Below are 17,878 nucleotides of genomic sequence, written 5' to 3'. Positions count from 1 at the left end.
TGTCCATTAGGCCTATGGATGTATTTTTTTATCAGCATGAATTAGATTGAGTAATAAAAGACAATTTTATTCCATAGGCTGGGATCTGCACTATGCAGCTGTTGCAAGAGCGCATTTTTCACTGGCTGTTCACTGGTTTCAAAAACAATGATTGATAGGCAGCTTAGATTCCTTGAATTCAACCATAATTGGATTCAAATACACAATTAGATTTGTGAACAGCCATTCACAACAACCACAATCCGTAAGCTGCAAATAGCTAAATGAGAGAGCAGCAGTGTGATTCACATCAATGCACTATGTAGATATCAATAATAATCTTTGGATGCCAACAGCAGTCGCACCATTGGAAGACATAGCTTGGACTGTAGCCTACAAAAAAAATGCCAATTCCTGCTCTTTTCCAGCGATCCATCAAACACATTTGGTGTGTCATCATAGTCTCTGACTTGTGGTCAGACTCGCTCACGTGGAACAAATTTAAACTTGCGCCTTTTTTCAATGCTGATTTGAATGTCATCGTGAAAACAGAAGTGTCAATGATTTTTCCCCCATAGAGCACTAACACAGCTATTCTAGAGAGGCACGCTGCCAAAACAACATGCTTCACATTTCCCCTGTGAATACCCAAATCACAGCCGCTGTTCAGAGCCCCAACCCATCCGGCTCAGTCAAGCAGGAAGTCCCTGAATGAGCTGAAGCTGAAGCTGCGGTCAGGCCTGCCAGGAGGATTGGAGTTGATCCTGGGGATCTTCTGCATCAGCTTGGAGACTGCTCTCCTGCGGAATGAGGCTGGGGAAGTGCCAAGTTTCTGGATCACATCTCCATAAAGAACAGTAAAGACGCCCGCTGTCTCTTCCCATCCGTCACGCACCGAAATCTCATGGCCCCGTGACAGGCCTTCTCCATCCTCAGTGCTCACCATTCGGTCAAACTCAAGGTCCTACTTGTTGGCCACAATAACTATGGGTGGAGGCTCAGGGCAGCACTTGCAGGCGCCTGAAGAGGAGTGGATGTGATTGACGAGGAAAGAGAGGCACATGACCTCGTCAAAGCTGTCTGTTACAGAGTACACAATGACAAATCCATCTCCCCACTATCTTCTCTTCGATCAGCAGGGCATCTTCCTCCTTACAAGAAATGTATATTTAGTTATAGAATGGCAAAAACACAAAAATCATACATTTTTAAAACTACCTGAGTATACCAAACATTAGGAACACCTTCCTAATATTGAGTAGCGTCTGGCATTGCAGCCAAATAACAAATAACTGGACTAATTTGTCCAGATCACATTGTTCCAGTAGTTTTGGTCTTTACCCAGGTGTTGTCAGTCTTGTAGTTCTTTTTTGAGAGCAGAGGCTTCTTCCTTCCTGACCTCCCATGTAGGCCAAGTTCGTGCAGTCTCTTTCTGACAGTTGACTCATGCACTTCGATATTGATTGGAGCAAGAGGCCTGTAGATCCCTTGATGTTACCCTGGGGTTCTTAGAGACTTCTATGAGCATCTTTCGGTCAGCTCTTGGGCTGAATTTGGTGGGACGACCTGTCCTAGGTAGAATGCCAGTGGCCTGGGATTTTCTCCATTTGTAGATGATCCGTCAGACAGTAGAACGATGTACTTCGAATTGCTTGGAAATGGATTTGTAACACCTCCCAGACTCAGGGGCATCAAACTTTCTTGAGGGCCTCAGATAGGTATTTTGATCTTTGCATGATGTGTTATCACACACCCATATTGTTAAGACCAAACCAGACCAAGTTTCTAATCTTTATGGAAGGCTACACCCTCCCAAGGTATGCTCTAATGATTTCCTAATCATTTGCACCTGTTTTGGTGCACGATTCTAATTTTAGCCATTTTAGGTGATGGTAAAGGTAGGGGTGTACACATTTTTTCTGCATAAGGAAATATCATTTTTGTTCATTTTAATTGCATAACATTTTCAAAGTAATTTTTTTTTGTGTGATTTGTTAAATTGGGCTAGCTTAACAATGAATGTGGTTGGAATTTAGCTCAAAAATCCATGTGTCCAAATATGTAAAGAAAAGAAAAAAGAAAGAAAAAAAGACCACTTTCCAAAGGGTGGACTTACTTTTTCACGACTGTATGTAACTATACAAAACGTAACATATCATACTAATGTGAGGGTGTTTTAAAAGAACCGACCTCAGTCCTCTTTAAAGTGAAATCTGGGGTAAAAAAGAGCAAAAGTACTCAGTTCTCTTTATACTCACACTGCCCTTGCCTTTGAATGAGGACTCTTTTGCCAGTTCACTTCACCTATTTTGTGGACCGAGTCCTCTTTGCATTCACATTGATATATTTAGAAAGGAACAAATGTATTTTTCCAACATGCACTCTAGGTTTTTACAAAGTGCAGGACAAGCCATTTAATCACAATATGTTATCGGACAGCTAGACATACAGTGGGGAGAACAAGTATTTGATACACTGCCGATTTTGCAGGTTTTCCTACTTACAAAGCATGTAGAGGTCTGTAATTCTTATCATAGGTACACTTCAACTGTGAGAGACGGAATCTAAAACAAAAATGCAGAAAATCACATTGTATGATCTTTAAGTAATTAATTTGCATTTTATTGCATGACATAAGTATTTGATCACCTACCAACCAGTAAGAATTCCGTCTCTCACAGACCTGTTAGTTTTTCTTTAAGAAGCCCTCCTGTTCTCCACTCATTACCTGTATTAACTGCACCTGTTTGAACTCGTTACCTGTATAAAAGACACCTGTCTACACACTCAATAAAACAGACTCCAACCTCTCCACAATGGCCAAGACCAGGGAGTTGTGTAAGGACATCAGGGATAAAATTGTAGACCTGCACAAAGCTGGGATGAGCTACAGGACAATAGGCAAGCAGCTTGGTGAGAAGGCAACAACTGTTGGCGCAATTATTAGAAAATGGAAGAAGTTCAAGATGATGGTCAATCACCCTTGGTCTGGGGCTCCATGCAAGATCTCACCTCGTGGGGCATCAATGATCATGAGGAAGGTGAGGGATCAGCCCAGAACTACACGGCAGGACCGGGTCAATGACCTGAAGAGAGCTGGGACCACAGTCTCAAAGAAAACCATTAGTAACACACTACGCCGTCATGGATTAAAATCCTGCAGCGCACGCAAGGTCCCCCTGCTCAAGCCAGCGCATGTCCAGGCCCGTCTGAAGTTTGCCAATGACCATCTGGATGATCCAGAGGAGGAATGGGAGAAGGTCATGTGGTCTGATGAGACAAAAATAGAGCTTTTTGGTCTAAACTCCACTCGCCGTGTTTGGAGGAAGAAGGATGAGTACAACCCCAAAAACACCATCCCGTGAAGCATGGAGGTGGAAACATCATTCTTTGGGGATGCTTTTCTGCAAAGGGGACAGGACGACTGCACCGTATTGAGGGGAGGATGGATGGGGCCATGTATCGCGAGTTCTTGGCCAACAACCTCCTTCCCTCAGTAAGAGCATTGAAGATGGGTCGTGGCTGGGTCTTCCAGCATGACAACGACCCGAAACACACAGCCAGGGCAACTAAAGAGTGGCTCCGTAAGAAGCATCTCAAGGTCCTGGAGTGGCCAAGCCAGTCTCCAGACCTGAACCCAATAGAAAATCTTTGGAGGGAGATGAAAGTCCGTATTGCCCAGCGACAGCCCCGAAACCTGAAGGATCTGGATAAGGTCTGTATGGAGGAGTGGGCCAAAATCCCTGCTGCAGTGTGTGCAAACCTGGTCAAGAACTACAGGAAACGTATGATCTCTGTAATTGCAAACAAAGGTTTCTGTACCAAATATTAAGTTCTGCTTTTCTGATGTATCAAATACTTATGTCATGCAATAAAATGCAAATGAATTACTTAAAAATCATACAATGTGATTTTCTGGATTTTTGTTTTAGATTCCGTCTCTCACAGTTGAAGTGTACCTATGATAAGAATTACAGACCTCTACATGCTTTGTAAGTAGGAAAACCTGCAAAATCGGCAGTGTATTAAATACTTGTTCTCCCCACTGTACCTACTTACATTTTGGAAGCTAATAGATTGCATTTAGTTAAAATTCAAGACATAATAATTATAATCGGAAGATACGAGTAACATAAATTTGATTGGTAACAGAATAAATAGCAATAGAACTGTAGAATAAATAATGCTGTCAATGAAAATTGTACACCCAAGGTAGGCTACTGCCCCTTTAAGAGCTAGAATAAACTGCGTACCCTATGTTGTGATTTTCACCAAATATGTTGTCTTCTCACTATTGAAACTCCACAAACAATAAACAGCTTATGAAGCTCTCAGCCTAGAGATACATTTTTTGGGTAGATTATTTGTTTGCAATATTGATTATATTGAATAAAACTCCTTGACAATCACTAATCAATAACCAAAAAGAGCACACATTTTCTTCCATGAACCTGCACATCATCATCTCTCTTTGTGTTTCGAATGTGAGGGTTTATAGCAGGGTAAACGGTGTTGCAGTAGTCTAGTGTGTGGTGCGGGAATAATAACAAGCGAACTTGGGGAGCTTTGTGTTTACGTTGTCCTAAAAAAGAGAACCGAACCGAGACCACCTCTCGAGATGGTCTGTTCGGTTCGGGGGCTCTTTTGAAGGGTCTGAGATATTTTGGAGTATTCACACTGCAAAAAAATTAAGCGAACCACACTGAGTTCACAAAACTTGTCTGAAAGGGACCAAGTGTGAAAACACACCGTGTCCCAGATTTTCACTTACTATATTATGTCTAGTCTATGAGACCAGGCTGGAATAGCTCAAGTTTTCCTTCTTTGCTGTCTTCAAGCTAGGTTTCTCCACTGTGCAACATGATATCATAGGTGTCCTATGGCTATTTGTCATATAGGTGAGAAACTGCGCCTGGATTTCACCAATTTCATAACAGATTCATAAACAATTGACCTATGACAGATTGCTTTAATTGTACGTATACAACAGATCTGATTACATAAAAAGGCACATTTACAAAGATTCACTTGAAAGATACCAAATATTGATCATAAATGTGTTTTCCCATTATATTTTCAACTGAGCATGTGTTCCAAATTTCAGTGGCACATTCACTGGCCAAAAGTTTATTTACAATTCAAAACATATAGCATCAAGTCAATCTGGGAGCAACTTCAATTGTGTTGATCCGAAGCACTGTTTGTGGTTGCACAATAACTGAAAAAGGAAAAGACAATAGTTAGTCTTGCAGCAGCCACACGTACACAACATTATTCTGAAACACACACTGTCAGGTTATTCATACTGCTTTTACAGAGTTTACTTCAGAGGATGAATATAATTTAGAATGTTTGAATATCATTTAGAATGTTTAATGAATAAAAAAATGCTATTATAAAGCAAGGCCTCAAGTGTGCCTCTCTTTTCTGTTGTGATATCCTGGGGAATTTCCACTCTCTGGAGAGATTTAATGTTCCTGTTTACTCCAAGAAAACAATATCAAATTATCCTTGAACAGTAATTGGCATGTGTGGACAGAGGAATTCAGGTCATTCATTGAATCTAAAAAGAGAATCTTAGAATTGATGATCAAGTGATCGCCCAACTACAGTGTATTCAGACACCATGACTTTTTCCACATTTTGTTACGTTACAGCCTTACTGTAAAATGGATTAAATACATGTTTTCCCTCATCAATCTACACACAATACCGCATAATGACAAAGCAAAAACAGGTTTTAGACATTTTTGAACATGTATAAAAACCATCCAAACAGAAATACCTTAAGTATTCAGACACTTTGCTATGAGATTCGAAATTGAGCTCAGGTGCATCCTGTTTCCATTGATCATCAATGAGATGTTTCTACAACTTGATTGGAGTCCACCTGTGGTCAATTCAATTGATTGGACATGATTTGGAAAGGTACACACCTGTCTATACAATGTCCCACAGTTGACAGTGCATGTCAGAGCAAAAACCAAGCCATGAGGTCGAAAGAATTGTCCGTACAGTTCAGAGACAGGATTGTGTCGAGGCACAGATCTGGGGAAGGGTAACAAAAAATGTCTACAGCATTGAAGGTCCCCAAGAACACAGTGGCCTCCATCATCCTTAAATGGAAGAAGTTTGGAACCACCAAGACTCTTCCTAGAGCTGGCCGCCCGGCCAAACAGAGCAATTGGGGGAGAAGTGCATTGGTCAGGGAGGTGACCAAGAACCCGATGGTCACTTTGACAGAGCTCCAGAGTTCCTCTGTGGAGATGGGAGAATCTTTCAGAAACTGAACCATCTCTGCAGCACTCCACCAATCAGGCCTTTATGGTAGTGGCCAGATGGAAGCATCTCCTCAGTAAGTTTGCCAAAAGGCACCTAAAGACTGAAAAGCAAGATTGAACTCTTTGGCCTGAATGCCAAGCAACACGCCTGGACGAAACCTGGCACCACCCCACGTTTATTTTTTAACATTTTATTTAACCTTTATTTAACTAGGCATGTCAGTTAAGAACACATCATTTACAATCACGGCCTACCCCGGCCAAACTCTGGGCCAATTGTGCACCGCCCTATGGGACTCCCAATCACGGCCGATTGTGATACAGCCTGGAAGCAAACCAGGTTCTGTAGTGATGCCTCTAGCACTGAGATGCTGTGCCACTCGGGAGCCCCAAATTGGTGAAGCATGGTGGTGGCGGCATCATGCTGTGGGGATGTTTTGCAGCGGCAGGGACTGGGAGACTAGTCAGGATGAACAGAGCAAAGTAGAGAGATCCTTGATGAAAACCTGCTCCGGAGCAAAGGTTCACTTTCCAACAGGACAAAGAACCTAAGCACTCAGCAAAGACAACGCAGGAGAGCTTCAGGACAAGTCTTAATGTCCTTGAGTGGCCCAGCCAGAACACAGAGTTGAACCCGATCGAACATCTCTGGAGAGACCTGAAAATAGCTGCACAGCGACGCTCCCAATCCAACCTGACAGAGCTTGAGAGGATCTGCAGAGAAGAATAGGAGAAACTCCCCAAATACAGATGTGCCAAGCTCGTAGCGTCGATACCCAAGAAGACTCTAACATCTAACATCAAGGCGGTGACCCGTTCCTGTAGGTTCATGCTCTACAACATTCGCAGAGTACGACCCTGCCTCACGCAGGAAGCGGCGCAGGTCCTAATCCAGGCACTTGTCATCTCCCGTCTGGATTACTGCAACTCGCTGTTGGCTGGGCTCCCTGCCTGTGCCATTAAACCCCTACAACTCATCCAGAACGCCGCAGCCCGTCTGGTGTTCAACTTTCCCAAGTTCTCTCACGTCACCCCGCTCCTCCGCTCTCTCCACTGGCTTCCAGTTGAAGCTCGCATCCGCTACAAGACCATGGTGCTTGCCTACGGAGCTGTGAGGGGAACGGCACCTCCGTACCTTCAGGCTCTGATCAGGCCCTACACCCAAACAAGGGCACTGCGTTCATCCACCTCTGGCCTGCTCGCCTCCCTACCTCTGAGGAAGTACAGTTCCCGCTCAGCCCAGTCAAAACTGTTCGCTGCTCTGGCACCCCAATGGTGGAACAAACTCCCTCACGACGCCAGGTCAGCGGAGTTAATCACCACCTTCCGGAGACACCTGAAACCCCACCTCTTTAAGGAATACCTAGGATAGGATAAAGTAATTCTTCTAACCCCCCCCCCCTTAAAAGAGTTAGATGCACTATTGTAAAGTGGTTGTTCCACTGGATATCATAAGGTGAATGCACCAATTTGTAAGTCGCTCTGGATAAGAGCGTCTGCTAAATGACTTAAATGTTAATGTTAAATGTTAAATGTTATGTTAAATGTTAAGACTCGAGGCTGTAATCGCTGCCAAAGGAGCTTCAACAAAGTACTGAGTAAAGGGTCTGAATACTTATGTAAATGTTATATTTCAGTTTTTCATTTTTACTAAATTTGCAAAAATGTCTAAAACACGGTTATTGTCGTTATGGGGTATTGTGTGTAGATTGATGAGGGGGAAAAAAATATTTTACCAATTTTATAATAAGGCTGTAATGTAACAAAGCAAAACAAAAAACAACCTTGGAATGTGTCACTTTCCCACACAAACTCTTGCAGCTTTTACACGCTTGTTCATGCAGACAATTCTCCCAGGGATATTATACTTGACGTTTCCATTAGAGTATTGTTGTTTAGATTGTTTCCCAATTAAAACATTTCATATACGCGTTATAGGAATAGAGGAATAGTGTTGTTGCTAGCTTTGATTTGTACATTACACAGTTTCAAAGATTATTTTAACTTCATTGATTAAATATCAAAAACATTCAACATGTAAAAAAACTAAATACTTCTTTTCTTCTGGTATCTGTGTCTTTTCCAGAACCGCATGTGAACTTTGGGCCAGGATTCAGTCTTCTCAATGACAGTTGCCTCTACTCTGACCAAATCACGACTACATGCGAAGAGGGGAAATGACTGTTAAAAATTTGAAAATTAGAGCAGTATATTCAAAATGGACACTGCATACATTCAAAACCCAAACATGCATAATCCGCCCACCCAGTTGATGATATAGAACTAGAAAACTTACCCGAGTAGGGGCCTCCCAATCAGTGTGAACTCTTCTCCACCAACAAGCAGCACCTATTAGATGGAAGGATTTTGTCCATTAAAAAGTGCAGCCTATAAGACTGCACTTGATGCTAGGGTCTACCAACATTGCAGACTTATTTGTGACTTATTTGTGTGCCAAAAATAGGGCGAGCGAAAATATGTTGTGGTTGAGGACTGTAATTTAGTAAAATACATAAAATAATTTACAGATGTTTGGGTTGACAATGACAGCAATTGAGTTGGTAAGAGCATAAAAATAACTGGGACAAGGCTAAAAAGATTTGGCATGTGTGGAAAATGTTTCCCTTCCAAATAGTAATGACACTAAGAATATAAAGGACACAGACCTTCTCAAGTCTAATCCTGTCACCACATTCAGCATCAATGTGGTTTTCAATGAGGATCAGGTCTTCATTTGTCACTTTCCACTGTCGACTTGCAAAATGGAGAACTGCAAAAAGCCTTCCATAGTCTTCCTTTGCAAGAAGGGTGTTCACATTTTCTAGAACCACTGAAAGGCAATGGGAGAGTGATCATTCAGACACAGTAAATTACAAAAACACTGAATCTAAAGATTGATTTAGCCATAGGCTGAAATTGTATGTCTCTTTCACTACAAAATAGGCCTGTGTTAAAATGTTTTAAAGGACACATATTTCACATAAATTGTCTTTGATGTGTGTTTAATGTAGGTTTTGCTTAATCAAAACTGAGAAAGCATTCAGAAAGCAACAATTAGTGTACATCGGTCATCCTTTCCCTCACCTTTGTGCTGCCTCTCCTTTTCGTCACTGCTGATATAGGACAATTCTGGCCACAGTGGTCTGGATAAGGACGTCGGTGGTACATAACTGCTGGGAAACATGAGCCGAAATTGCGTTATTTTGATTCTATAATATTTTGGGTGGGTGAAGGTGTTCTCTTTAAATTATTTGAGATCAGACATCACACAGAAAGAATTGTAATCTAGAATCAATATGGAGTACGAAGTAATACATAATCATTTTACATTATGAAGTTGAGTGGATATACTGTACCTTGATGGTAATTTGCTCTGAGAACTTCCATGACGTGCTATTGCAGGACACAGAAGTCCTGAATGACAGATTATTCAGTTAGTTTATTCCCTCTGGGAGAGATTGATCCTATTCATTGTCTGAAATACAAGCTTGTTGTGTAACTATTCACTGGCTATAAATTATTTACACACCAAGATGATGCTCAATATATTAAATTGCGACAAATTTTATACAGATGAGACGTATTAATGAAAGCTGCTGTTTTGCCTTTGGATTTCAACACAACATACTCATCAAGCTTGTGAGATGTAGCCTAACCGGCTAATGGTTAGCTAATGTGCACATTTAGCTTGCTCTATTCCAGAGATAATACATCGCACGGATAACTTGACCAGTTTAGATTTGTCGACATACGGGTGAACAACCTACCCATTTGATTAAGAACAGGAATTTTCACATGACGTGTTTGTAATCTCCAACACGTTCTCAGCATCTCCAGATATCCTTTTCTCAAAGTCAGCGCCATCTTGCCTGTCAATATTAGGTGTTACAGTCATTACATTCCCCGGATTCCTATCAAATAAAAAGTGTTCCATTAGATTTTTTTATTAGGAAATGGAAGATGCACAATGACTATACAGATGTCGCTCCGACATTTCCTGCTTGCTAAAATTCTAATAGATCGCCTAATTTCATGCAATGTGACAAAACAAGCAAGTATAGTGTAGAGATGTATTATCGTACCATCTAAACCGTGTGAAATATATTTCCCATAACCAAAAATATTGTATTTTCAGCTGTTTGAAGCTGGTGTGCAAAACCGAAATTAAAATTTAAAAAAATAAAATTTAAGAACAGGAAGCATATAAAATGCGCACATAGAACATATCTACCGCTTTCAATTAGATGTATAACGCACATTTCTATGTGAATTTGGTCATCGCCCCAAAAATGACATATTGCAGCTTTAAGACCCCAACATTTCACTAGTTTTTTTTGCAAAATAAGTATTGAATACATCAATGTAGTAGTGTAAGGCAGAAATAAGTGTGAATACATGAGAAATATACTGCCACATACCTAAAGAATAACATATACCAATAATAATCTTAGATTGTCAAAGACGCCAGCCACTCAAGTCATAAACTGTTCTCTCTGCTACTGCACAGCAAGCGGTACTGATGCACGAAGTCTGGAACCAACAGGGCCCCGGACAGCTTCTACCCCAAAGCTATAAGACTTCTAAATAGTTAACCAATAGCTACCTGGAATATCTGCATTGACCCTTTTTGCACTAATCTGTTTGACTCATCACATACTCCGTATCTATCCTGTTGCCTAGTCACTTTATCCCTACCTATATGCACATTTATAAACTGGGTGGTTCGAGCCCTGAATGCTGATTGGCTGACAGCCGTGGTATATCAGACTGTATACGATGGGTATGACAAAACATTCAGTTTTACTGCTGTAATTACGTTGGTAACCAGTTTATAATAGCAATAATGCCTTACCGCTTAAATCTACCTCAATTACCTCATACCCCAGCACATCGACTTATTACTGGTACACAGTGTATATAACCCAGTTATCATTTGATTTATTTTCATTTTTTCTTGAATTGTTTGGAAGGTCCCGTAATAAGCATTTTCACTGTTCGTCTACCCCTGTTGTTTACGAAGCATGTGATTTGATAAGGCATACTTTTTATTCCAAAATAAATACATTAAAAACTATATTTTTGTAGGTTCCCATGAGGACTTTTCCAAGCCTCTCAACACTTTGGCAAAAACAAACAGAACACAGTGTCTGTAGACACCTCTGTGGAAAAGCAACAGCTCATTGTTTTTTAGGAGGGACTACCAGTTGGTCAAATAATGAAAGTCACAGTGGGGTGCCAAAACACAGAGTTGGCTGTGAATTGTCTATTTACAGTTTAATATTACTGTATTGAATGTTCATTTCCTTGTCAAGATTGTGTGACATCTTTTTTTATATGCATTGGCAGAGATATTTATAATAACAGAAGCAGACTCCAGTGCTGCAACCATTGAAATACCTGTCCTGCCACACCCTGATGTTTCACCTGTCTTTGTGCCTGTCTCCACCGCCCTCATTATCCCCAGTGTATTTATACCTGTGTTCCCTATTTGTCTGTTGTCAGTTCGTTTTGTTTTGTGAGTTCGTTCGTTTGTCAATTCGTTTTATTTTCCCCTTGCTCCTGTCTGTTCTAGTTCCTGTTTAAAAAAAATCCCGGTTTTGACCTTTCTGCCTGCCTTGAGTCTGCCTGCCGTTCTGTACCTTGCCACACCACACTGGACTATTGACCCCTGCCTGCTCTGACCTTGAGACTGCCTGCCGTTCTGGACCTTTTGAACCCTATCTGGATTACTGACCTCTGCCTACCCCTGACCTGTCATTTTGCCTGCTCCTGTATTAGTAATACATTTTTGTTACTTCGACACTGTCTGCATCTGGGTCTTGAAATGTGATAGTACGAACTGGCCATGATTGACCCAGCAGACTCGGACCAGCATCGCAATGCCATCTCCTCCCAAGGAGCCACCATCGGAAGGCACGAGGAGACCTTGGCCGAACGCCATGACCAAGCATTGAACACATTTCTGGAGCAATTCCGCGGGTTGTCTATTAGGCAGCCTACCACAAAGGTAACCTCCCAGCCCCTCAGTAACCCGGCTGTTAGCAGTGCCGTCACCCCGGTTTCCCGGGAGCCCACTTACCTCCCCCGGAACGCTTCGATGGAGAATCGGGCACCTGTTGGGCGTTTCTCGCTCAGTGTTCCCTCATCATCGAGCTGCAGCCCTCCTCCTTCCCCTCAGACCACTCTAAGATAGCGTACCTCTTCGCGCTGCTGTCCAGTAGGGCTCTCGCCTGGGCTGCAGCAGTATGGGCACAACAGTCGGCCGTATGTCTGGAGGAGTTTGTGGCGGAGGTAAAGAAAGTTTGAGGCTCCATTGTCCGGGAGAGAGGCTGCCCGGAAGTTACTCCAACTTTGGAAAGACTCCCGCAGTTTGGCAGACTATGCGGTGCATTTCCGGACGTTGGCAGCTGAGAGTGCCTGGAACCCGGAAGCGCTGTTCGACATGTTCCTGCACAGAGTATCGGAGGAAGTAAAGGACGAGCTTGCAGCCCGGGTACTACCGACAGATCTCGACACGCTCCTCGTCTTGACCATTCGGATCGATGGGCGACTATGGGAACGAAGGAAGGAGAGGAGAGTTGATTCCACCTCGCCTCTAAGGCATCCCGGAAGTCCACGACGGCTCCGTTGCCGAGAGAACCCGAGGCTACCCGAGTTCTTCCGAAGACTGCCGATTCACCTCTTCCCGAGCCACCTCTTCCCGAGCCTATGCAACTAAGCAGAGCATGGCTGTCTCCAGCTGAACGGCTATACACTAAGAGTTGCCTGTATTGCGGGACTACTGGTCATTTCATCTCCACCTGTCCACTAAAGGACCAGGCTCACCGGTAGGAGCGAGTACTCTGGTGGGCCATTTCATCTCCCCTTACTCACACCCCTTTTCAAGCCATTTTGCTGTGGAGGAACCAGTCAATCTCTCCGGAAACTCATCGACTCTTGAACGCTACCCTGGCTTCCGAGCTGGACATCCCCACCCAGCCCCTCTCCATTCCCTTGGATGTTAGAGTGCTGGAAGGGCGCTCTATAGGCTGGGTCACCCACAATACCACCCCCATCAACCAACGTGGGTCAGGGAACCACAGCGAGATGATTAAATTCCTGCTCAATAAATCTCCTCAGTTTCCCGTGGTATTGGGATTCTCCTGGTTCCAGCGACACAATCCCCTCATTGACGGGTCTGCTGGTGCCATCATTGGCTGGAGCCCGTTCTGCCACGCCAGTTGCCCCGGACCTCTCCGTATTTTCCATGGAGTACTAGGACCTTCGGGAGGTGTTCAGTAATGCCCGGGCCACTTTGCTTCCGCCGCACCGACCATATGACTGTGGGATTGACCTTTTCCCAGGCACCACTCCGCCCCGGGGACGACTGTACCCTGTCGGGTCCGGAGAACAAGCATATGGAGACCTACATTGAGGCCTCCCTAGCTGCAGGGTTCATTAGTCCTTCTGCCTCCCCCGCCGGCGCAGGGTTCTTCTTTGTGGAGATGGACAAAACCCTGCGCCCGTGCATCGACTACCGTGGTCTCAACGACATCACAGTGAAGAACCGCTACTCGCTACCACTCATCTCCTCGGCCTTCGAGCCACTCCAGGGGACCACCGTGTTCTGCAAGTTGGAACTACGGAACGCCTACCACCTGGTGGGTATACAGGAAGGGGACGAGTGGAAGACTGCCTTCAACACGGCCAGCGGTCACTACGAGTATCTTGTCATGCCATTTGGCCTTACCAACGCCCCTGCTGTGTTCCAGGCTCTGGTTAATGATGTGGTCCGTGACATGTTGAACCGATTCGTCTTGGTCTACCTCGATGACATCTTCATCTTCTCCCGCTCCGCCCAAGAACACGTGCTCCACGTCCGACATGTTCTCCAACGCCTCCAGGAAAACCAGCTTTTTGTAAAAGCAGAAAAGTGCAAATTCCATCGCTTCACCATCCCCTTTCTGGGTTACATCCCTGCAGGGAGTGTGCAGATGGGTCCCGGGAAGGTGAGAGCGGTGGTGGATTGGCCCCAGCCTATGTCCAGGGTGCAGCTGCAACATTTCCTGTGATTCGCCAACTTGTATCATCGAATACGCCCGCAACACCCTTCCTTGCTCTGCCACGGGTCTATCGCCCTTAGAGTGTTCCCTGGTGTATCAGCCCCCGCTCTTCCCTGAGCAGAAGAGGTCGGCATACCTTCGGCCCAGATGTTTGTCCGCCGCTGTCTTCGTACCTGGAAGAGACCCCGGTCGGCCCTTCTCAAGACCACCTCCAGGTATCGACGACAAGCGGATCGCCACCGGACCCCGGCTCCCCGGTATCGTCTCAGGCAGAAGGTATGGCTGTCCACCCAGGATCTGCCCCTCTGGGTGGAATCCCGCAAACTCTGGTTTATCGGCCCTTTCCCCATCTCCAAGGTCATTAGCCCCTCGGCTGTTCGTCTTCTGTTGCCCCGTACACATCCCACTTTTCATGTGTCCAGAATTAAACCCATGTCTCACAGCCCTCTGTCTCCTGTTTCCATTGTCTGGTGTAGGGGGTGATATGAGACATAATTAAGCCTTACCACTGTGTGGCTGTCGCCTACCGTTGAACGTCTGACTGACATGACACCAACGCCTTACTAACATCTGCGTTACACCTGCGTGTAACTAACATGTCGTCATATCAATGCCTTACTAACGTCTGCATGTTAATGAAAGTCATAAGGTGCATAGGTTATATTAATTAAATCTCAACCATAAATGTTAGAAATGTAGTTTTTCCCGTGCAAGCCGACATTCCGAAGTCGCTCCCTTAAGTTACAGTGTAGCTGTAGCCTATGGCTTGTATTATCGCTAATTGCCTAGAAAAGTTTATGTACAGTCTATAGGTAATCTGTCTTTCCCTCAACACCTCACGGCATGGTTTATAAGCGCGGATATCGACTCTGCCACTCAAGCATGCTTTTGGGGCACAGTCGACTTCGGGCTAGAAGGTTGAGGGTTCGAGACCTGCTCCCTGCTGTTTCATTGCAGTATGTATATGATTACTGCCGCTAGGGGGAGCTGTTACATCAATGGAGTGAGTGAGATCGTGATGTCTTGGAGATTTCTTCAATCTTCTTCAAACAAACTTTTCTCCGTCTCATCATTTTACCCTATTAATTCAGGTATGTAATGTGCAAAAGTGCAATATGACTTAAAATATTGAGGTAACATGGTTAGTTACATAGTGCATGAGGTTGGTGAGGTTTGAAGGCAGTTGAAGAGAGTTTTAACCGAGTGAAAAACTGGTTGGTATTTTCCCAATTGTAAGTAATGGAGTTAGGTTAAGAGAAGGGATTAAGATGGCGTACGACCTTTCTGTACTTTTTTCCCAACGGTTTAGATCAATTTGTTTTATTTTCTATGAACAAAGGCTCAGTTTACTTTAGGTAATATACATAAATATGCGATGTCACGATAAAATGTGTTTGTATGAAAATAGCATTTAACAGTTCGCTATCTTGATGCTAACCAAATTTAGCTTGGATAAGCGCTAGCTAGCTCTAGGCTAGTTGGTTTTAGTCAATGTCAGCTTACATGTTAGTGATTAATGTAATGGTTGTAGCATTGTTTTGCATAGACCTCCAGCAATTAAAAAAAAAAAAACGAAATTGGCATTCAGCCCTGAATGCTGATTGGCTGACAGCCGTGGTATACTTAAGCAGTAAGGCACGAGGGGGTGTGGTATATGGCCAAAATACCACGACTAAAGGCTGTTCTTATGCACGACGCAACGCGGAGTAAATTGTAACGTATCCCTTGATGGTATTTGTTAGCTCAACATTGTTGTAACATAGGACATATAGATATATATTTAACCACAAGGGTGTACTAATGAGCTATAATTTTTAAATCATAATAGAGGACTACTGAAATAATATTATTTCAGTGTAAATAAGGGAAGGCCTGCTTAAATGAAAACATGCCAGCCAGACAAGCCAGGGTATGAATCAAATGTAATTGCATATGAACGGAGTGGAAATTAGCTGACTTTGTGATCTGTAAAGTAAGTAAGATTAATGTGTGGGGGGGGCATAGAAATTATATTTTTTACCCTGATGCCTGTTTATTCATAAAAAGCAGATTGTGGTAAATAACATTAATCGCAATGGTTAGCCTATTCAAATTAATTGGGGGAAAAAAGCTTATTAATAGGAATACATTTAGCCTAATTGGTAACAAATATGACATGGGGGGAAAGACAGGATTCTAGTCAGGCTTTTGTTTATCAAATCCAGATTAAATATAGGTCTTCATGTGTATCAAATCTGTGGGTGATTGTGGGCTAAATCAATGACAAACAGCTGAAATGTTCAGGCTTCATCATGATCTGGGATCAAAACAGGCGTTTTCGGTTCGGTTTAGGCTAAGGTTATGCAAAAGAACGCAACTGCACTGAAATGAATAGCCTGATTCAATTGGATTCTCCAGAATAATACTTGTTTTTATCGGTTAAACTGTTTGGTCTACGCATAGACCCATAACGATTCTAACTTTTTGGTATTTTGCTGTAGGCATAGCCTACTACTATTATTTTAAATTGTGGAGCATTTACTAAACAAACCACATTTTCCTGTGATGTTGAGGCTGAGCAAGACCTTTGACTGTGGAAATAATCGTAGATCGCTTTATATAATATGGACCGTTGTTTTCCTATGGCTAAGCAAATAAGGGGTAGCATATGCTTTCTACCCGTCTCTATAACAACGGTTAGACCTATATCCTCACATACCCCCTCAATTCGAACCCTGCTTTTAACCATAAGACATCTCCACAGAAATGTATAGCCTAAGGATTGCATGGTGACAGTGATTGTGTCTGTTAATCCGGTAAACTGGGAAGTGGGGGGGAAAAAACGAGGTCAAATCATGACAGTGATTTTCAGGTCAAAGAGATGCCAGAGTTTCTGAATTGGAATTCCGAGTTGGATGACCGTTCCAAAATAAATATCCCAGTCTGAGCTCGTTTTATTCCAAGTTCCCAGTTGTCTTGAACACACTGAAGTCGGAAGTCAGAGATTGACGAGTTCTGAGTTGTTTTAAATGCGCCACTAGAGACCAAGCTACCTCTTATTTCTGAATAGGGCTACCTCCAACAAAGAAGCCCTTGTGTCTGTATTGATGTGAGAAATAGGCATATCTACACAGTAATGGTGGCTGGCTGCGATATCAACTACCAAAATAATTGTTGTATTGGGGCGGTATGCCTATTTTAGAAATCATGTACATTTATAAGGCATTCATGGTGAGATCTTTAATAATAAACCAAACAGACACTTAAACTAACGTGACGCGTAACACACGTAGACGTTAAGGCGTTCATGATAAGATCGTTCATAATACTGACAAGCAAACTGACACGTGACATGTTACACGACGTGAACACATCTACATGACATGTCACGACGCGAACACTACGTCTACATGTTATGTACGTGTCACGTGACGGGAACATGTTGGCAGTTTGCCGCCTTAGAAAAAATATTATCTCCATTAACAGTCCATGTTAATTCATGTTGGTATTTTATGGCACTAGGAAGACATTAGGTGACTTCGTGAGAGGTGGCAGTAGCTTCACGAGACTTAATTTCAGCCCTTATCACCCGCCATA

The 17,878-nt window shown here is 43.2% G+C and overlaps 1 protein-coding gene across 2 annotated transcripts; it reads right to left on the bottom strand.

Annotated features, from left to right (window-relative positions):
• Positions 1-4,928: 4,928 nt before the first annotated feature.
• On the bottom strand, positions 4,929-10,205 carry mrpl21 (mitochondrial ribosomal protein L21). Of its 2 annotated transcripts, none has more exons than XM_071381091.1 (7): positions 10,028-10,205; positions 9,617-9,674; positions 9,345-9,430; positions 8,927-9,090; positions 8,557-8,609; positions 8,315-8,418; positions 4,929-5,197 (listed from the first exon to the last, which is right to left on the bottom strand). In XM_071381091.1, exons 1-7 carry the CDS (start codon positions 10,122-10,124, stop codon positions 5,133-5,135), a joined length of 627 nt encoding a protein of 208 aa, XP_071237192.1. In that variant the 5' UTR covers positions 10,125-10,205; the 3' UTR covers positions 4,929-5,132. The 2 variants fall into 2 exon arrangements, with proteins under 2 accessions (XP_071237192.1, XP_071237191.1); XM_071381090.1 differs by having other exon boundaries at positions 9,345-9,433; positions 10,028-10,184.
• Positions 10,206-17,878: the final 7,673 nt, after the last annotated feature.

Source organism: Salvelinus alpinus, chromosome 33 (assembly GCF_045679555.1).
Source record: "Salvelinus alpinus chromosome 33, SLU_Salpinus.1, whole genome shotgun sequence".
Taxonomy (NCBI): Eukaryota; Metazoa; Chordata; class Actinopteri; order Salmoniformes; family Salmonidae; genus Salvelinus; species Salvelinus alpinus.
Note: the sequence above shows the minus strand (reverse complement) of the source record. Positions and strands in the feature narration are given on the sequence as shown.